The sequence below is a fragment of the Mycetomoellerius zeteki genome, unplaced genomic scaffold (assembly GCF_001594055.1).
Source record: "Mycetomoellerius zeteki isolate Tzet28-1 unplaced genomic scaffold, Tzet1.0 scaffold62, whole genome shotgun sequence".
Classification (NCBI taxonomy): Eukaryota; Metazoa; Arthropoda; class Insecta; order Hymenoptera; family Formicidae; genus Mycetomoellerius; species Mycetomoellerius zeteki.
The window spans coordinates 2,047,702-2,071,005 of NW_017257632.1; the positions used below are offsets into that span (position 1 = coordinate 2,047,702).

Consider the following 23,304-nt stretch of genomic DNA (forward strand, 5'->3'; position numbering starts at 1 on the left):
TCTCATCCGCACTCTTAATTTTTTTTTCAATCTTAATCACCCCGCCTAATTGCTCAATTGCGCTCATTACCGTCTCCGACGTAGTAAAGCGAGTGGCGATTAAATCTTTCCCTCGTCGCCGTTCCCTTCCCCCGCCGCTCGCACTCCGTGACGGCACGTCGCATTTGCACGAGAGAAACTTATCCCTCGGTACAAAAATCGCTGTATAGATAATTCCGCCTGAGTCCCAGCCATGGGGCGGAGCGTCGCGAGGAATGCCCCCGTTAGTAGTTTCCAGCCTCGCCCCGTTCTGATCCTCTCCTTCTCGCTCTATCATTCGGATTCCCCACTTCCACGAAGAGACCTCTCTTCCGTCGACGAGCGCTCGACCCCACCACAAGCGCTTAGCCGAAGGCAAAACGAAAAATCAGGGCGGTGCTGGTTGAGCGGTCAAACTCAGTCCACACGGAGAGCTCGGCTTGACTAGAGGCTATCCAGAGCTGCTGGTCAGCGATCATTGATCCACGAGTCCACAAGAGCTGTCAAACGTCGAACAATTATCCCTGGTGTGATCGATGTGCCTCAAGCGCGTCCTTCTCCGGAGCTGATCGTTGGAGAATGTTTGGAGAAAACCCCGGATTTTGCATTCGTGAGAGACCATGTATGAGTCAGTGAAGAGTCATTCGTGAAGCAGTGAACTACGTCGAGCTTTTTAGTCCGTCGCGGAATGAGCAGATAGCTCTTGTTCAGAAATATCGAAATCTTGTTATTGCGGATCCAAGCAGTGCTAATCGACGTATAAGGTGATCGATCGACGTCTAAGAATGACAGTAATAAGGATGACCTCGCCGGTCACGCCTGCATCGACCAGTCCGGACTCGTCAGACGAGGCTCAGGCGTTGCAGGCAAGTCCTAAACCGGCTCATCGATTGAGCTTCTCTGTCGCGGCTCTGCTAGCTGACACTAGAAAATCGTCAGAGTCCTCGACAAGACAGGACGCGATCCTAACATCACCGAGATCATCACCGATCATATCGTACGCGATTCGACAGGAGCCTCGTATGCTGAAGCATCCATGTGATTTCAAAACATCAAGATATACCTTATCATCATCGCCCAATCTTAATCAAGACGTCAGATTGATTCGTTGCGCCTCTCCTCACAATATTTCGGAGCCCAGAACGCCGCCGAGGTATCCCGAAGTGATCGACTATGCCTGCAATATCGAATCACCCGGCAGAAGATCAACCTCTGGTAGCTTGGATTATCGCATGCATCCATCCACCGACGCTAGTACTACACCAGAACCTATGGTAGGTTGTTCTTCGTCTCCGAAGATCGGCAATCATCAGGACGCCGGCTCGCAATCACCGAGAAGCAGCTCTCATGGTGAGGCGCATTCGAGGTGTTCAGAAACGGACGATATCGAAGAGGATGATGAGAGCAGACTGGTTGACGTGGAAGATCTTCAGCATCATCCGTCCAGCCCAACTCCTGTTAGGCCGACACCGGCATATCTTGGTGGTTTTGCCACTATCGGCGGTATCCCGGAGATCCCGCCTAGTCTTCACCCTGCAGTCTGGGGCGGCGGACATCAAAATGCAGCTGCAGCTGCAGCGGCGGGATTCTCATTTTTCTCATCATGCTCCTCTAAACGGTAAGTGTCTTTTATTTTTTAACGATCGATATGTATTTTTAAATTATTATCGCTAGAATGATTAAATCGACTAATTTTCAATATCCTCAATTATATCTAATGTAAACCTTCTTATTAGTGATACTAAAATGATAATAATTTTTAACGTTTATATTGGTGATACTGATAAAATGAGAGAAGGAAATGATATATGAAAACAGAAATCTTCTTTTCTTTTATATTCTGAATAATAGTTCTCCTAAGTAGCCATTAATCGTTTCATTAAGTAGTCATTAATCATTTGATCGTTCTAACATTTCGTTTCAAAAGAGCCAATCTATTTGGCCGTGCGACGACAACTGTGTTTGCAATTGTCTTTGAGCTTTGGCGTAGTGCCAATCGCCCTTGTGTTTCTCGGCAGATTCTTTTCATGGTTCATTGCGGCTAAAGCGATTACGCGGTTACAGACGCGGTTTACGGATGGCTATTTCTCGCTGCTATATAGAATCCAGACAACTTTACTCCTTATCGATGTGTAATATCGAACGTGATGATATTCTGAAAACATAAGCTTCGCAGAAGGTTATCTCGTGGTAATAATCACGCAAATACACTTTCTGTTTACGATTTTACAACTCAATAAAATTCGATAGATTATAACTATTTAATGATATTTTCTACAAGTTTTTACATCATAAATCTCTAATTCTAACATTAATAATTAATACGAACCGATATATAATATATTCATTAGTTATTTGACACGATTGCAAATAAATGATATCACTTTCGGCACTAATTAGTTAAACGATTTACGGATTACAATGATTGTTGAAAAGGCAATCTCAGCGCCGTCATTTTGCCTCATCGAGAAACTAATTAAAGACGCAGGACCGAACTACATTTTGCTCGTGGATTTTTTGACGAAACAATGGGTAATTATTGTAGAAAGGCGAGACAAATCGAACAATCGACGAACAAAAATTGATTCTGTAACAGCCGCTTCGGCCGCTGCACGATAGCCTACCGTCGCTCGACCGGGCCAAACAATTCTCACGTATTTCTACTTGATAAATGATTGTTATGAAAAAATTCTCTTGTGATTCATAGATAAAACATTTATCTAATATTGTTACGCAATAAAATGTGCCTCGATGGTCTTTAAACAATTAATCATTTTTATGCCAAATTTAATTAGTCTATTTGTCTCTATATGATAATTATCAATTTTTTATAAATGATTCAACCTTTGATCACCGTAGATTAATTTTATACAACAAATAAAATTATTTAAAGTACATTCAAGAATTTTAAAAATCTAAATATATAATTAAAAATATGTCTAGTTAATATTTACACGTATTCTAGAAATGTAAATATAAATAAAATAACATTTAGTCCAAAAATAAAAATAGCTACTTGTGTTCTATTATAAATATAAGAAATTCTCAAATAAGATCCCATGTGAAATATACGATACGGGAAAAATGTAATAATTCTGAAATATGAACTCTCATAGAGGGTATTTTCACAGATCGGCGCACCCCTTCAAAGTTTTACGCCACCGTTCTTTTATCGTGATTATCTTAAATAAGTGATTCTGTACCATAAAAAAATTTATTGGTTATACAAGTGTGGCAAAGTTTAGACAGTTACATCTTTAAATTGTCCAAACAATTATCAACAATACACAGTCTTTTGAAAATATTGCTTTCTAACATAATTTGAGTGTTGTTGAGAGAAAAAATATATAACATTTTTATTACAGTTAACACAAAAATTTCAAAAAATTTACATGTTTCAAATATGACAATATTTCGAACACGTAAATTTATTAAAATATATTTTAGAAACTTGAGATATTTCTTAAAATAAATTATTACTCTTTCTTATTATTTTTGTCTCACATAGCTATATGAATTAGAAAAAATTTTTAAATAAAAATACGATTTTCCTGATATAATAATATATTACACCAGATCAAAATGTTTTTCATGCGTCATCATTCGTTTTATTCGTAAATATCTGAAACTAAAATCTTTTTTAAAAGCACAATATTATTGATATACAAGCGCAGTGAGAATATCAAACATGATTATATCACGAATGTTAATCTTTTCGATCGTTATGCAATAAAAGACACCCAACCGTTCACGATTCTTCCTTTCCAGTTTGCACTACATTCGATGATCGTTGCATTCGTGAAACATGCTTATCTCAGTGGAATCAGCTAATTATTTCGAATGTACATTCTCGATCGGTAGCTCCGGATTGAAATCGGCCTCCGCGTTTTTGGTAGCCCCGCGACACGGAGAGATCACCGGATGCCGAGACTAATTGGAACCCTTAGCGAGCGGTGAGGAGCGTATACAAAGGACAATTTCGAAGTAGGATCGAGCATGGAGCATACTATCATGTTATAAGTCCGGGTTGATGCGTAGAGAATCTTGGAACGACGACAGAGAGAGGGAGGAATGAGGAGAACAAGGCGAGAGGAGATGAGCGAAGGGCGGTTCTGACGACGAATTTGAAATTCAGAAACGGCAACTGCCAAGACGACAACGACGTGGCCTTTTGTCTCGTCGTGATCTCGGCTCGCTTCTTCTGTACAGAAGCTGTTCACCTCCGCTCTACAAATCTGTCAATTGTCTCGAGACAAATCTCGAGGAATATAACCGATATATTCCAATACCGGACTCCCTGTGTATTCCTTTCTGTTCTGTAGTAGTTTGACGCGTCCTCGATTATCTGAACGCGGCATGGAGGCATAGACGATATATTCTCTGTATGTTGAGTTTTTAGATATATTTAAAATATATGTTGAATACATATCCAAGCAATTATTTATTTTCTCTCCAACCATGAATTGTAGGATTTAAATGAAGCAACGATTATTTTAGATTTTATATAAGGGAAGTAATGAAAAAGTATTATAAATTAGTAAAAAGGCGCGAAATTTTCCTTGAATTTTTCGTATTAACATTTTTTAATAAATTATTTATAAGAATAATTGAAAAATTTTTTAAATGTATTGTTTAAATTTTTATAATGTGATCAAATTTAAAAATTTTACGGAATTTCTTCTCGTCTGGTTAAGAATGATATTATAAATACAAAAAATTGATACTAATAAAATTCGTTATTAGTATACATATGCTTCTGTTCAACACAAAATCTTACTACGATCATGACTAACAAAATAATTCAACATTAACTATCGACAAGCGTATATGCCCAATTAACCGATGTCGCGGTCGCGTCTTTTTCTAAACAGCGAACGAAAAATACCAAGCTCACCAACGACGTCTTCCTTCACGCGAGCAGGCGTTACGATCGGCACTCTTATGCGAGCGGTAGCCGCGGGCCGACCGTGTAGAAACAATTCGCGGCCGGAATTTTGCGGTCGGACGGCAAAAAAGTAATGAGGCCAGTTTGCGGCGCCGCGCCGTTCCGACGGAAAAATTATGAATTGCACCCTAAAAAGACGGCGTTTGCCCTCGCCGGACTATTCCGTCGGTTCGAGGCCGACAAAAACGGGACATTGCGGTCTCGGGCCCTTTTCTCCGTTGGCCTACCTATCCCGCGGAACACCTTCGCGAGAGGACTATCTGTCCGTCAGTTTGTTCCTACGAGCATAATGTTCGTCGCTGTTCTCGTGCGCAACATGCACTTCGACTGAAAGCGTGTTCCTTTTTTTTCTTTCAGAGAACGGCGAACCGGCTAAGATTAAGTGCAACCTGAGGAAACACAAGCCAAACCGAAAGCCCAGAACGCCCTTCACGACCCAACAGTTGCTGGCCCTCGAGAAGAAGTTCAGAGAGAGGCAGTACTTGAGCGTTGCCGAGAGGGCAGAATTCTCGTCCTCATTGCACCTCACGGAGACACAGGTAAAAATCTACTTCGTGTATGAATTAGTGTTAAATTTGATATCAAATTGTCCTTAATAAGAAGTGACATTCACCGCGTCATATGGCATAATTTTTAAAGCATATATATATATATATAAATATAATAATAAGTATTTATTGCTAATAAAGCATGTACAAATCATGGGTAATTTTCTTTTAAAATTAAGAGTCAATTTCTCTAACCTTTTATATAAGATACCAACATTATTTCGCAAATGCTTGTAATACTAATTAGCAAATAAGCTATCGATTGCTCAACTCTTACCTCTTACTCTTACTTACAATCGTTTTAAATTTATTAACAATTTATTGTAAATTATTACATAGTTTATTACTTTATCATAAATTATTATAAGAGTTTATAAAGATAGGTTGTTAAGAAAATCAAAGTTAGGAGCGTTTTATTGAGAATCATAAACTCTCCTCATTCGTTATCGATTGTGGCGGTTATGCAATCAAATTAGCACATTAGTATCCTGCCCGTGAGAATCGTAATTTCTTTGAGAGACTGATTTTTCATGCGATGTTTGCTAGACTCTTAAACTACTGGCACTGGCAGTATACTCCCCACATCTTTCGTCACTTTTATTTCCTCGGTGCCATTCACGAGTCAAAACAGCACGTCTCTCAGAGCTTAGTTATGGTAACCGTACGGTGCTGCCAGATGCGCGGTAATTAGCGCGCGTAAATGCGCGCTACCCGAGCCGGCGATACAAAGCAAAGAAGACGGTAATTTTATTAATAGACTACAAATTGCCTGAAACGCGTTCTGCGATAGCACGCGATGACCGGCCAATTATCTCCGGCTGAGATCCCGATTCTCTGGCAGCGATTTCCGAAACACATTTCGCGTGCTTTCGCGCGTACGAACACGGTGAGCGCGAATCGCGCGAACTCATTTCCGCGCGGATTCTGCTGCTACGAAATGACCCGACAACAACTACGTCGATTATTCGATTAAGATAGACGTCGATAAAAATTGCACTGAAGGGTAACGGTTTGTTTATGGCCGCAGATGTGCCGCCGCGATATCGCGGATTATTTATCAGTTCCTCTTCTTGACTTTATCGCGATATCGTTAAGACGTCGTTTGCCAAAATTATACCCACAAAGTGACATTTAAATGGAATATAATGTGCTCTGTCTTCTAGTTTATTTTAAAGATTTTAAACGCGATGCCAAACGCTCAAACTGCGAATTTCAACGATAGAACAAAATTACACAAAATTATACGCTGCCATAAAACTGGTACAATTTATTCCTATTACACTTAAAATTAATGTTGGATAAATGTTGTATATATCTAGTTAATATAGATATTATCAGACATTATTACTGATATACTGTGATAAATCCTTTGCCCTGTATTAATTCCATATTTAAAAATAAATTATTTTCTGTGCTTTTAACGCAAATAAAAAGAGGAATGCCGTTCTCTTATCATTGATATTTAAATATTTCTCGATCGATTTTCACTTAATATTGCTCGCTTTTGTTTAAAATTATTTTGTGCATTTAATTGTTTCCCTATATTTGTTCTGTCTACATTTAATATAATTTTACTCGTCGCAATACGTATAAATTTGGAAGCTACATCTCAACGAAGCTACGTCGTTATATTCTGAATAATCTATTAAGTCATACCAAAATATATACGAATATACGAAGGTGCGAGTTACCATATTCCGTATTAGTCATCATGTCGGAACTCATTATCTTAAACACGCCGTTGTAAAGTCAAATTGATTTATTGTTGCAGGTAAAGATCTGGTTTCAGAACCGACGTGCCAAAGCGAAACGTTTGCAAGAAGCGGAAATCGAGAAGCTGAGAATGTCGGCCGTGAGACAGCATCATACGGCGCTATACGGCTCGCATCCGGGGATCTTAACCCCCGCGGGACTTTATCCCGTAGGAATGCTGTCTCATCCCGGATTAACGCCTCATCACGCAATCGCTCAGCATCCCGCGAGGGAATGAGAGCAATAATGTTCGATACCGGTTGAAATGATCTGTCATCGAATCTCACATCAAGAATGATTTCGGCGGAAAGGGCAGGCTTAAAAATTACATGACTGCAGTATGTTGATAAATAATATTAAAATCTCGAGAAAAAAGGGAGAGAGAGAGAGAGAGAGAGAGAGAGAGAGAGACAGAGACAGAAATTTTGTCATCGGCTTTATATACTTTTTCCAGTATTAGTTTAATAAAGAAAGTGAAGAGAGGCTCTCACAGGTCTGTTAAAAAATTCGTCTGTGCCAATGTCGCCCATCTTGAAAAGGCTGGAAACTATTGTAAATAGAATTGTAAATATTATTCATGTACCGCGCGTTAATTACTTTGTACATAAATACCTAGTGACTATTTGAGAAATGGGGTTGCATTTGCATCGCTGAATGCAAGTAATAAAACGAATGAATCTTGGTAGTTTAGAGAGAATTCTTTTTCCAATTTTGTATAAATGTAAAGCAAACATAACGACCATCAGAAGAATTTATTTAATAAATTGTATTATCGTAAACAGCAAATTTATTCCCCTCATTACCTAAAATCCTTTCTTTTGTCTTATTAAAGAAAGTCTTAATAAGAAATATAAATATAGAAATTTAAATATGAATTAATATGTTATATGTGCTCTTTCTTCTTACAGGAATTTTGAATTAAAGCAGCGTTACAATCCGCACAAAAATAAAATATTTCAATTGTTTTGTTTAATGAAAAATTCTAAACAATTTCGAAATTAGTTTTTTAAATAGTAAAAGATTATAAATATTCCGTTTGATAAATATTCCGAATACAAATTAAATAAATAAGCTGACATTGTTCTTCACACGCTTTAGTTTTGATGTTAAATCATGAATTTAAAGTAATTTCATGAATTGCAAATTTCAACAATTTTTAATTTTCAATCTTAAATTATTCCAACAGCAATTTTGTATTTAACTTTATAATAAGGTAATTCATTTTTATCAAACAGGAAAATATCGATGGTGAAATATCGAGCGTATAATTGTATGACGGAAGCTACCTCGTTCAGTCGCAGACAATAATGTACCATGCTACGATACCGAGATCGATTCAAAGTACGTCCTTGTCTAAGTTTGAACACCTACGTGAGGAGGTCGTCCGTGCGGATCTCCTCGGGTATTGCGGTGATTACGCGAGCGCGATTACGCGGTACCCGAGAATGGCGTCTCTGTGCGTATATGTCGTTGGGATAAATTAGCCGTGGCAATTAGTTTCGGAATCGACCTCGCCGGGTGGTTGGCGCCACCATCTTGATTGCGCCCGGGGAAGAACCTTCGAAGACAGTAGCCAGCACTGTTTGCCGAAAGGCCCGCGCCGTTCGCGCGGTCTAATTAGCGATGCCCACCGAGATATCGCCGACGTGCGCTAATAATACCGAGCATAAATATTCCGAATTTTTTCGTCTGGTGGCCCGTCCGCCCCTGCTAGCCCCCTTTCATCCATGAGCCGCCGTCTGCGATATATCATTTTTGCATTAGTTAATTGCAGCTTTGTTCCGCGGTTCTTGACACTTGGAACATTTACAGATAAAAGGATCTAGGAGATCAGACATCAATAAGCAAAACTAAACAGAAATTCTAGGAAGTAAATTTGTGGAGCTACAAGTTGGTGTCATAGCGATTGTCAGGGAGAAATATGAGAGAATTATGAAACACAATAAAGATAAAATGAAATAAATTAACGTATTGCGTCTAACAACTTATTATGAAAAACATCAGTTAACATGTGAAACAGCTAAAGTATTAAATATCCTATATTATTATTGCACTATATAATTGCACAAATCTTATTTATAATAATTGGCATATTATTTATAAAAATTGAAGTTGCACCGTGATTGTCAACAGCTTCTATATCTTCCGAAGAATACAGCTATAATTTGTACAAACATACATATACAAATTTGTAAATTCATAATCAATCTTATCTTATCATTCTCATGCAACCAAAGTTAAACATCCTCATAGAAATACAATATATCATTTACTATTTATAGCACAAGAGATTAAATGGTATTCACGAAATCATTTTTATGACTGATTAAAATTAATGAACGATTAATATGATAATAAAATCTTTCTCAAACTAACCGTTTGAGGTAAATAAACTTTACTAGGGAAATTGCTTGTTGGACGCTTCTTTGTTGTAGACTTATGATACATTTTTAATTATCTTTTTAATTAAACTTAATTGTGTAAGTCACAAAAAATTCCATATTGGGATATTCTTCGAAGAACTGAATGATATGTATAACGTGCTTGAATTTTAATCGCGCAATTAGTCGCCAGTCATTACTGTCTGTTTCAGGAAAGTAAGATAACGTCAGATCGTATCACGCGAGCTACCATATTGCTTGTTGAATTTTATTACGAAAACAGAACATTCACATACTTTGCTACTATCTCTTATATCAAAGAAAAACATATCAAATCCCTCGTCTTATATTTTATTTTTATATATTATATAATGGTATTTTATATATAGGATTTTGTATTTCTATTATTAATATTTTAATTATATATAGTACATATATTATTCATAATTATACATATGATTTTATAAATATTATATATATATATATCTATTAGAAAGATATTTAGAAATTACGAACCATCTGATATATTTCTGAACTCTTATCAGTATATTATTAAACTCTTATCAAGCTCTTTCAAACACGTCAAAGTAAGAACTAATAATAAGTTGTTTATGAAATATACTTTTTATAGAGCATCGAGTAATTGTACAATTATGCTAGTAATGATCAACGTTTAACATTACGTTTACTCCTGTAATAATTAGATTAAGGATTATGAGTCGTCGCAATCTTGTCGAATGTTTTATACCAAATATGCCAATAATATCTACATTTAATCTAAGTATAATATATGAAAATGCAAGAATTGGCATCCGATTAAAATACAACGTTTCTATAAAAAATATAGTTCAATTATATTTATGAAGAATTGATGTTATATTGATACTAGAATGTTAACATGTACTGATGTCGCAATCTAATTGCGCATCTTACAAAATCAATGATGGATGTTTTGTAAATAGCAACGATTGTACATTTTTTATGCGCACCTCATTTCCACGGTGCCTATTTACGATCTCGATAAGGCTTGACTAAGTTCAATCGAGGATCGGGTCAAGATCCTCCACGCGTGATTTTAAAATGGAAATCGATTAACATTTTAAATGTTCTGAATGCACAATTTGGATTTCATGAGTCGCCATTAGTTTCTATCATACATTTTATATAAGTCTTTATTTACATTCAATATACTGAACAAATGCGCGTTCACGTAATTTATGTTACTTAATTTCATTAAGTAATAATGTTAATTAGAATTTTCAAATTAATAATAGTCATTATTAATTCAAAATAGAATATATAATAAAATCAATAATAATCATCACATAGTTAACTCGTAAAATTCTTTAGAATAAATCTCATTCTTTTAGAGTGAGATTCATTTCAAAGAATTTAGAGAGAAATATTTTTTGGAAATATATGTATATATATGATATAAACACTTTAATTATATAAATGTTTTATCATTTTCTGTATTTTTCTGAAAACTTATAAAACATAGCGATGTATTTAATACTGCATTTCGTTATGATTAAATCTTCAATTTTAAAGAAAATGTTGATGTTACATACAAATTATTTTCCATAATCGATAATTATACTAGCAATATGCACGACTGACTGTTGCAATATTATATTATATATAAACCATTTGATTGAATCAACGCAAAATCAATGAGATATCTCATACATATATTGACATAAACAACGATAATTAATTATATTTAAAATATCATCTTTATAATAACGCTTTAACATGTTTTGACACAGCAATATATCAAACGTATTACATGTGAATGAATACTAATTTACATATCAGTTTGACCTAATGACCGCGGCAATCCAAGGACCATTAAAAAATTAAAATCTTAAATTTACTTCAAGGTTTTTAATCCATATATTTATTTTACTTCAACTGTTCAAATTATCATCGCTTACAAATATAAGAAAGTATATTCTTCATTTAATCATCAGAATTTTTAATCGAATTAATTATTCAACTCGATTTTTATCAAAAAATCATCGTCTATCATGCATTTCAGTTTCTTTTATATAGCAGTAATAACAAAAACTCTTTTTCTTAATATTAAGCATCTATTACTAATCGATCTCTCAATTAAGTACACGGAATATTAATGTAAGAGAAAGTAATTGCATAGTCAATCGCTGCGTCATAAAAAATCTATGATCGAAAGAAAACACGGTGATTTCGCTTTGCATAAAAAGGGTCTCTTGCTAAGTCATCCTGCTTTCGTTATGAAATAACAAACGATAGTTGCCAGAAATATATAACCGCGATCCATCAATATTCTCGCCATGCAACGCCGTTTTTATCGTGTGTCGGCTCATTTAAATGCTAAGCCTTATACGTAACACAAGGTGAATCGCTGTCGATTGTTAACTCTAATGATTTAATTAGCGTATCTTTTCGTAGAGAGCCGATACTTGCCTATCAACTCGGCTTGTGTTTTTCAATCCAATTATCGGCATTACGGCACGATCAACATTATCTGTTGTCGAATTAATGCGCGCGTCCCGCTTTTCGGAGAAGGCGGCGCGACGGGGGCGGGGTGAGTTTTAATGAGCGATTAACCCGGCGTTACGCAACGAAATTAATTATCTGCCGATAAATGCCTTCCACGGAGGGTGTATTAACGATCGCGATAAACCTGCGTGGCAGAAAACACGCGACAGTACAGATTGCAGATTATTTCGTGGCGCTAAACAAATGGGCTCGCGAGTGTTAGACCGATTCATCGTCGCTTCATAACGTCTAACGATTTTGAAATGCAAAAATGGATGAGCCAGAAATATATCGCGTTCTCTTTTAAAAAAATCGATAAATGAATCAAGTACACTGTGATATATTATTAATTCAATTTATAAAATAAAATAAACGGCCTTCTTTCTCTATAACTTTCTAGATTTCAGATTTATATACATGTACAACTTTTTTTTAAAACTAGCTCAAATTACGATTTTATTAACATAGAGTTCAAAAAACAATTTGGAATAGCATAATATATAACTGACATAATCATTATATAAGTTAAAATGATAATAGTTTTGAGGCTCCAAGGATAAATGAAATAAAAATAAATTGCCTACATGAATCTCTGCGGTTGTCAAAGCATCAATAATATGTGCGTTAATAATTATATATATATATAAATTATATATATATATATACAGACGTATATAACTGCGTTTTTATTAATATCGATTATCGAAGTAAAAATATATTTTTCGAATAAAATTATACATTTTGTGCAAACATTATGTAAAAATAAAATTGCCAGCTGTTACGATAAGACACGATAATCCTGCAATACAAAAACCACAAATGTTAATTATACAGAGATACAATCATAATGTAAAAACATCAAATTGCGTAATTAGCTTTTTAGGTGCAAAACAAATCATGTAGCACAGTAAACACGAAAATCATGAATCGAAATGTAAATTAAATAAAAAAGCTAAAAAATCGGTAATTTGTCAAGATAATGTTTTCATGTCGGAAAAATTATAAGATCGATCACACAGGCATTAATATGAAAAGCCAATTTGTTTATGATAGCACTCGTTAATTATAATTACATCTCATTCAAGATTAACGCATAAAAAATCTTGTTTGCCAGCTTATGTTATCAATAAGGCCAGTTCATGGTTATCGGATTGCAACATTTCATTTGCACTATTTTGTTCGTTCGTTTATATAAAGTATGAGTACTTGATTATAACATAATTTCTCAAACACTTGATAATTTAATTACAATTATTTTATTCTCAATAATAATTAAAGATAACTAAGACTAGATATATTATATTTTTGTATTTTTCAAAAATTGCTTTTGCGCTTGACTAGCCGATAATTAATAAGAACATCCGCCTTATTAATTTTTAATTGTTTGTAAATCGCGTCGCGTAGAAAATCAGTATCTTTTAGTGAATTAAATGTTGTGAACTTGAACTATTGTAATGTCGACCTTATATTGATTGAATACAATGAGAATGTATATGTATCAAGTGTTACGCAATGCAAATAATCACGCTTGCCCATGAAGAACTGACATTATTTGTCTTTTTCTTTATCAGTAACGGTACAATAATTTACAGTACAGTAACGGTTCTGCTTGAAAACATTCCGTCTATAGAAATAAATGTAAAATTTACTAATATTTCATTCGAAATACTTATCAAAATTCTTCCTTTAACTTCAAATTATTTATTAGAAATTCTCCAAAATTTCAATTCTAACACAAGATAAATCTTTTAATCTTAGTAGTAGTTTTATTATGTATACTTCATCAAAATATTTCGCTTGAAAGTTAATTAATATTAATTAATATCCTCTTACGGTCTTATAAATGTAATATATTTATATAAACATATACAGGGTGTTAGTTAAGTATGTTGCCATACTCAATAGAGCGATTCTTTGGTTTATTTCAAGTAAAAAAGTCCATATAAACATGTGTCCTTAGGCTTAGTTTCCGAAATACAGGTGAATGTTCGCAAATGTTTGACGAAACGGTAAATTGCGTTGGAGATATCTTCCTGCATAAATATGCCTTGCTTCACGTGAGTTACTATTCGCACAACCGTAAACAAAGTAACAAAGTCAAAGTCAAAGTCGAAGTCACAAAATCGAAAATAGACCTCAGTTCTGATCTTTGAGTGTGTACGTCAATCTTTGAGAAGAAGGCTCGATGGATGTATCATGGCGCAAGATGGACATTTTCAACAATTCATCTAATTGTTTTATTTCATCAGAAGAACTGAAACCTGTTTTTGTTTTTCTGTTTTTGACTAGTTTTTGACTAGTTCAAGTTTTATTTCTTTCAAATAAACAGATTATTACTACACGTTTAAATTTTTTATTTCGGAAACTAAGCCGTTTAGGACACATATTTATATGGACTTTTTTACTTGAAATAAACCAAAGAATCGCTCTGTTGAGTATGGCAACATACTTAACTAACACCCTGTATATGTAAGACTACAATTAATAAGTTTAGACAAGTGTTAAGAGACAAGTATAATCTAAAATATCAATATTTTCTTAGAGAAAGTTATTTTATAATGAAACGAGCATATCCAACGCCGACCCATTTCAATAATCGTTAAATTTAATTACGGGATAATGCAAATAACCGGTATCTGTTCAGAAACTTTCGCCATTAGTATTGACACCATTGGGAAAGAAATACTATTATTTTAATTACCTTAATTTCAGATTATCGAGATATCTTCATCGCCGCGCGAATAAAATACAATATCCTCTTTTACGGCTTCGTGCTTATAGACAGTGAGAGTATATATATATATATATATATATGCATCGTGCAATACGACGTAAGGTTAATGTCCGCGCAATTACGCCTGATGGAATATATTGCAAATGCAATGAATCACTAGTGACATTATGTGGGACACGTATGTATGTACGCGCGTGCCAAAAAATCGCACCGAGAGCAAGAAGCGAAATCATAATGCTAAATTCACTCGACGTCAACATTAAACGTTGTGGATAATGGCGAACTCATTTATCAACTGCCGACAGTTTAATCGCCGAGGTTGAATTAACGTTAACTCCAACATGCTATCGAATCGATCTTAACGTTAATTAATATCTCCATGACAGTGGAAGAAAGAAATAGAAAGAGGTATCGGAGCTGAGCTGGTGAAACCTGGCGGCAGCGGACCGGTGTTAGTTAATCCTAAACCGGTTACAAATGTGATGGTCATCGCGGTATCTTTGACTTACTAATTGGATGGATAAGAGACAAATATATCTCATGAAGAGAAGGCGGGCGTTTGTGTCGACTAATTTACCATAGAATATTTATATTTTACTTATCACACGAGTGTTCCTCAAAATTAATACAACGAAAAAAGTTGTAAATAGTGTATAAAATTACATCTATTTTTTATAAAATATTCATGAAAATTAAATTTATACGACAATTATATCTATTTACATCATTTATCTTTTAAATTTTATAATATTTAGCAATGAATTTATTATATTTTATGCTAAAAGGTAAAAAAACTTGAACACATTTTTTTAAATTGAAAGATAATAATTATATGTTAGAAAATATAAAAATTATTATAAATGATAGGAAATACATTTATTGAATCGCAAATGCATATCTACCAAATAACTGCTCGAACATCCCGAAATATAAGAGAGCTCAAAGCAAACCACTATTATCGTGAACTTTTACGCGCTTCGATTATCCCGCTCGTCATTAACCCGAAAACGAGGCACTCCAGGAAGCTATTGCGCCCACAGCGCGACATTCGCGAGTCTCTCTATCGTGCCATTTATGTGACATAATGTCACACCGTAATTTCACGTAATTTATTTGACGGTAGAGACATTTGCTGAATTGTCGTTCGTCGCCACTCAAGTGTGCGCAAAGTAGTAGCCCATGTAACTGACCGTAGGTGGCCGTAACATAATATGAAAACACGACCGTGTCGTAAACTTTCTATTATTATTGTTTCCCGCAAAGCTCTCTTATCGTTTCTGCAAAATGCTCCTCACGATTGCCGTATCGAATATTTTGTATGTTAAGTCCTCTTCTGCCCCTCTCGTTTAGATAATCATACTCGCTCGTTAGCGTGACGTTATCGGATTATATTGCAAATTATGTCGCTCTGATAAAGCGTTGTAACGCGTTTTCATTTTTATTGAGTAAACTGCTTATATCATCATCGACTCTAAACGTTAAAGGCCATCTGAAATTTCAAATACTAATTATGCATTCAAAGAAGTTATATAAATATTATATCATCATCGACTTTACATCATCATCGACTGGTTGAAGACCAATTAAAATTTCAAATATAAATTATATATTCAAAACTATGTAAATATTATTATCATGATACTTTTTAGCAAAATGTAAATTGGCGATGCATATCCCTGTTTAACGAATTCGCATTTAACATTAGATGTATTTTCTCAATTCTAAATATTAATAAATTAATGATCAACAAATATGATATAAAAGCCACATTTAGCACAAGAAATGTATAGTAAGAATACGGGTCTTTTGCGTGTTTCTGCGCCACTGCACTTCACCTACATGCTTCGCACTGCTACAGAACCATTTTGTGATTTTCAAAAAGGCAGAAAACGGGGAGTCACTTCATCGAGATTGAATGGTCGACAGTAATAAAACGTCTTCGCTTGAAAAGGTCGTGACTTTATCCAGCATTGTAAGGTTGGAGCTTCTTTCGAAGAACATCCTACACTTGACGGTGATTTCTCGTACACGAAAAATAGAATGATCGTATACTATGAAGATATTAACATCGTACTTTTCAATGATATTGTTAGAGAAGAAGAAAGAGATGCGCGCGGGAAAAAGTTTGGTATAGTAGAGCAGTCGACCGAAATGACTTTATATCTCTATGACATCTCCACGTTAATCTCCAGGAAGAAGAATATTACAGTTTTTTATTATATGTTAGTAAAAATTGTTTGTTAAAAATTGTTAAAACATTGAACATTTTTTTCTTTTATTTGTAAAAAAATTGTCTAAAATTCAGACAAAAAGCTGAAGTCTTCTTACAGTCACATCGTCTGAATTTTTGGACAGAATATTGTCTGAATTTTTAGCCATAGTTGTAATTTTCACCAAAATTAGAAATATTCAAACAACTACAGCTAGAAATTCAAAGAAATGTGGCTAGAAATTTATACAACTAAAAATTGAGACAATATTCTGTCCGAAAATTCAGACGATGTGACTGTAAGAAAACTTCAGCTTTTATTTGAATTTTAGGCAATTTTTGCAGTGTTACTTTTCAGATTCTATATTCTCTGAATTGTTACGTTTTCTTTTCAATTACATATTTCCTAACAAATTAAAAAAAATCTTTCTTTCTTAATACCCAAAATTGAAATATTTTAACAAGAGTGCCTCGATTAATATTAAACGGTTTCTTTATTAGATCAATTTTTATTAAATTTTTCGAAAATAATATGTTAATAGTATCAGACAATCAGAATAATAAAAAAATTAGGATAATAAGAAGAAAATTATGTATCTACAGTGTTCCTAAAAAGTAAAATGCATATGAGTTAAAAAAGAACGACCTTTGTCTAACGCTGCTAGTAATTACAGAGGAAAAAAGGCGAAAAAATGTAGAGATGGTCCGATTTGTGATTCCGTGGAGCGCACGCGCCGCTGAATAAGAGGACGATGAAATTGAAAGTTTTTTAAGAAAAATTTGTAATTACCCAGGCCGCTGGCCTCAGTAGGTTTACTCGTTTCCTCGTTTTTCGCCGATAACGTCGACCCGGCCACCACCGAGCCATTTACCCCGTACGCTTTGCCAACCCTTACCGGAGGTGGTTGAAGGCGGTCGCTCGTGCAGGATGCTTATATCTGATTGTCCCCCGGGGCTGCTGTAATTAAACTCAGACCAAAATTGCCGGACCAGCCCAGCAAAAGTTCTGTCCGTCGACCCTTCCCGGACCAAGCCGTTTCTAATGACTACACGTAACGGTTATATGTACTTTCGCGCAGCGCGACACGAAGCTCTACAGTTTTTTAACTAACTATATCATTCTCAAATCGCTCAATTTTGATTTATGATTCAATGTAATTAGGACTGAAAAATTCATATAATAATATTGATACAGTCAAAGTCCTATTACTGAAGTAGCTTTAAATTAAGTAGAGTGTTTTGTGTTAAATATGTTTTGTTGAGATAAAATATTAAATTAAATATAATAGTACCCTTATGCAAAATATTTAAATTTTGAATATTAAAATTCAAAGCAATTTAAAACGAAATATGTGAATAGAAGAAAACGCAATTAATGGCAATGTATAAAAAATTGTATCAGAAAAAATCTTTCATTTCTAAAAGAAAATGTATTGATGTATACACAAGTACAATATAAATAAAAAAAAATCACAAAAGTTGCGTGTTACAAGCGCAGTCCTTAGAAGCGTGTCCTTAGAAAAACTTCATCAAAACTTCAAGCGCCGTTCCTCCCGTTTAACTGCCTTTTGTTCCCGCAGTTACGATGTGCGTAAAGTTATAAAGAGGAAAATCGAAAACAGCGGAGGGATGAATCCAGTATGGCCATCGTAGAGCAAACACGGACAAAACTATCTCCGCGCCTCGTCGTTCTACAATAATTAACGCCATTATAGCATTTAATTGCCGCGAATGCCAAGACCACCCTTCGCTTCTACCGCCATCTTGTTTTTCGTTCCTTGCTTTTCCACCCCCGTTTCGCACCCCACGCTGCTCGACGCTGCAAGCGCAAAATGGTGGTTAATCCCGTCGGGCGTGCGCTTAAATTTCAACTCTATCTAAGTCCCGGCGAAGTAGACTTTTGGCTCGTCGTTTTACCCGGAAGAAACAAGAGCATTTCTCATTCAAAGCTATGTAACTTATTTTTAGATATAAACATTCTCGTGAAAACAATAACTAACTCATTTGTGGCTTTGTTTAAACTATGTTAAGAAAGATTGAATTAAATCGAAGAAATTGAAAATCCTTTCAATACCAAAGCAAGAAAGATGAAACATTTCTATTGTGTATACAGAATCCATGTTTACTTCTATCTATTATCTATTAGATACAGACAGATCACGGACAAGTCTCTTTATAATTTCCAAGCATCTTTTAATTTTTATGAAACATCTTTTATCCAACTTTGCGTCCCGAAGACAGGTAATTTCCCTATTATAATCAGATAAATCGCGTGGAAGCTATAATTCAAACAGATAACGCGGAATAAGTAAGTCTCGGAAGCAGATCATTAGTGCCATAATGGTGTAGTAAAGATAAGATTCACAATTCCTGGAATATTTTCATATATTACCATTCGAGTGCCGTTTTAGCAGGATGTTTTATTTGTAAATTGAGATTTTCTTATTTATGGTATATATATTGTACTTGCAAAGCAATCTTTCGAGAACGAAATAGTCTATGCTAAAAAGTATGTGAATAACAAATTTTAGGACATAACTATTCATCTCAAATTCAACGTTAAATGTTAATTCGAATTGATTATGGAGTTGGTGTGCTACACACACTCGATGTATTCATAACTCGATATATAAGCACGAATGAAGTTGTCTTTGTCATGATCGTTTTCTTGCAGCGCGCTTATCGGCGGGAGACAATGCAACACATAAATATTTCAATGCTTCTCGTATGTTAGGTAGTACCGCGCACGAGAGCATACATAAAGCAGAATCAATGACGGTGAAAACGCGATGGGCTGAACAGAGATGCATACTGTTACACGATTCAGAAGAAGTTCAAATTCGTGAGAAAATTTCACGCTTTTTCCAAATTTATATCGATTTTTTTACTTGCAGCTATGCAGATGATGGAAACTTTAATCACGTAGTAATTTAAGATTGATAAAAAATTTGTTTTATGGATAACAAATTAGTGATGAAAATAAATTAGTGTTTTATTATCAGAGTTGAACCTTTAAAAATTAAATAAAACGAAATATATATCTTGTCACAGGAATTTCAATAGAAATTTAATATGTTGTTTAGTTATTAATACTTGATATCAAATATTGAAATTAATAAATATTTTAAATATTAAAAAAAATCTTTAAAAATAAAAAACCTATAAGACACTAAAGAAGAGTACATGTTTTTCCCAAATTTTGTATTATTCAGAATTATATGTATAGATGCTAAAGAAACTGATAGGATAACACTCCGTCAAGAGTGCAAAAGATTTTATTTCCCGCAAACATAATCCCATATCGACTTCTTCTGGATCAATGACATTTCCCACCATGGAATCGAATCTGTTAGGCTGGAAGAGATCGATCGTCCCTCGCGTCATTTGTCATCGTATCCCGTCGCAACCTTCGTCGACGCGGGGGAATCGCGGGCGCGGGGGTATGGGTCCGGGGCACGTGCTCGACGGCGTTAAAACGATGTATCGGTGGGCGATCTAAAATCATTGGACAATAACGAGCTAACTGGATAACTAGCGGGGCTCTCTTATCTGCGCGCGCGATAAGCGCGTTGCGCGGGAGACCCTACCCGACCTTCGTCATATTACATTAGCGCCCATAGAATAATATATCCAGGGGGCCGTACCCTCGTAAACGGGCTTGCTTACCCCTCGAGCTATACGACTATATTCACATGGTAATGCGAGACCCAGGCGCGATATCTTGCGCGGCGAGGGTGAAGTGTTATTAACAATTTGGGGTATCGAGAATCGCCCGGCGTAGGTGAGATGCTGATTTCGGCCGGGGAACGACCTTCCATTCCCCCGTAAACCGTCAAGATCTCGACGAATGATACGGTTAGGCGGCTCGACTTCTTTGGTGCGAGGATTCTGTGCACATAATGACGCGATGAATTACACACGAGAAGTTGTACGTTTATTATAGTCGAGAATAATCACTGTATGGCATCGTTTTACAGATATCGCAGTGCTTATTGTTTCGCAAGTTGTGTGTAGTAGCGCTAAAATACTTGAAAAAAATGTCGCATCTAAATTTCATAGAACGTTGAACCTATAAGCTTTATAATTTATTAATATACGTATATATATGATTATGATTTTTAATTAATATATTTAATTATGTTTAATTCTCTGTCTGCAATCTGAGTCTTTTTTGTCCGGCTTAAGTTTTTTACTGTTTTCTTTAAAAAAAATTCAGGGTTACTTTCCAACATCTCTCTTACCAAATAAATTTTTAACTCAAACACTAAAACTTTTATTTAGCAAAAATTGAAATTTGAAAAAAAAGAGTGAAATTTGAAATTTCGTTTGTACTAAAAAGAGCCAGATAACAGACAGAGGATTAATTATAGAGAAAAAATTTTGTAATTAAATATAATTAGAATAAAAATCTTCAGAGATGAAAAGAGTCGAAGTAGATAAAATGCAGTCTCAAAGTGGCACGTCGCGTCGTTCCGTTAAGCCGTAAGGCCGGTGGGAGACGTCAGAGCTAAGGAGCGTATAAACCGACCATTAGTATCGCTTGGCCACTGTCCATTGTTTCGTTGTTTGCTGAAACAATTGACGGGCACCAGCCGGTGTTCGGTCGTCTCGTTAGCGCTGCGCCTCCAAGGAGCACAGAGGACAGCATTGTCCATTGCTCTCTACTCGCCAGAGTGGTTAACATCCGCGGAAAAATTCTAACGAGTTCTCTCTTTCTCTTCTTCCCGCTTTTCCCTCCACATCGTGTTCACCAAACTTCTTTCCTGCTGTTTGTATCTTCGAATCGCGTATACTTAACACCTTGCACAGTTCACGTCATCCTTCGGACGATTGTGCGAGAATAATAGCGCGATTAATTCGCTCGATTGAATGCTAACATGCCATCAATTTACACGTATATCTCAAATGTACCGTATTCTCACGTTACTGTTGTTTCAATTTTCTCGGTTCTGCCAATAGTGAATTCTATTCGAAGAATACTTAATCCTTAATACATATGATTGGACCATGTTTTGCGAATTTCTTTTATTTGAAATACTAGGAGTACCAAATAATTAGTTATGCTATTTATATACAATTATAATATGTATACAATTGATTTTAATCTTACAAATATATAACCTTATAAATACTTTACAAAGATGTTAAAGTATAAAATAATGATATTCCAAGATATACAGATGAAATGCAATTCAGTACAATATTCGCTCTAATGAAGTGAATGGTAAGATTCACGAAACTTTGATAATGGATCACAATACGGCGATAATAAGAGGCAAACCTTCTGGCATCTTTAAAGTAAATATCCATAAAAATCTCAAAAGTATATATAAGAATCACTTAAAATGATTTTTATATATTTGTAAAAATTGTAAAAATTAATTCATCACTAAGAAAAATAATGTTTGGTTGAAAATGGACAAACCAGAAGATTCTGATTGATATAATCAGAATCTTCTGGTTTGTCCATTTTTAACAAAAACATTTTTCTCACAACCAGCGATGACATGAACGATCCATTATGTATAGTAAAGGACTGGAAAGTCATCGTGTGGATTGAGTTATAATCTTCTCAAATGTAATTTTTGGCATTAGCTTATACTGATTAGTTTACAAAGGTATAATGCCAGAGGTAATTTCGACTTATGTAACAATGCCCAATAAAATGACGCATGGGATTCATACGGCTTGTGCTTTGTATACTGCGTTTTTGCCATCTCACTAATAGCACCCTCGCATTTAACACCTCCGCGATGAATCTCGTGAGGACGTAACGTGGTCGCGGCGGCAATTACGTCGGTTCTCGAGTTTCGTCTTTTGAAAAGCTTGACGCCGCGCCGTCTTTGGTGGCCGTTACTGACTCCGGTCGACGGAAGGTGAGAATTAACGACGACCGCTAAAGGCGATACCGTTTCCGTCGCGCCTCGCTGCGGAGAAACAGTAAGCGCGATTCATCGACCGCTTGTGAAAACGAACGAAACATTTGTCGGATTCTTGAAAGGTGGGCCGAGCGAAAAGGACCACTCAAGAAAGACCGCGTCAATAGTACCGTGAATCTGCTTGTGTAAATAAAATTAGAGTTCTAACTATTTAGTCGTTTGTTAACGCATCGAACGGTAAAGTGATAATTGTTTGATGTAATAAACAGTGACATTATTTTCCAAGTTTTTGCAAATAAAAATTTACAAATCCCT

At 35.3% G+C, this 23,304-nt stretch overlaps 1 protein-coding gene across 1 annotated transcript; it reads left to right on the forward strand.

Moving 5' to 3' along the window:
- Nucleotides 1-438: 438 nt before the first annotated feature.
- Nucleotides 439-7,647, forward strand: LOC108728477 (muscle segmentation homeobox). Its single transcript, XM_018457036.1, is given in 4 exon segments — nucleotides 439-1,606; nucleotides 1,608-1,636; nucleotides 5,321-5,502; nucleotides 7,283-7,647. Coding segments are annotated over 4 exon segments (1,233 nt in total). The 5' UTR covers nucleotides 439-803; the 3' UTR covers nucleotides 7,502-7,647.
- Nucleotides 7,648-23,304: the final 15,657 nt, after the last annotated feature.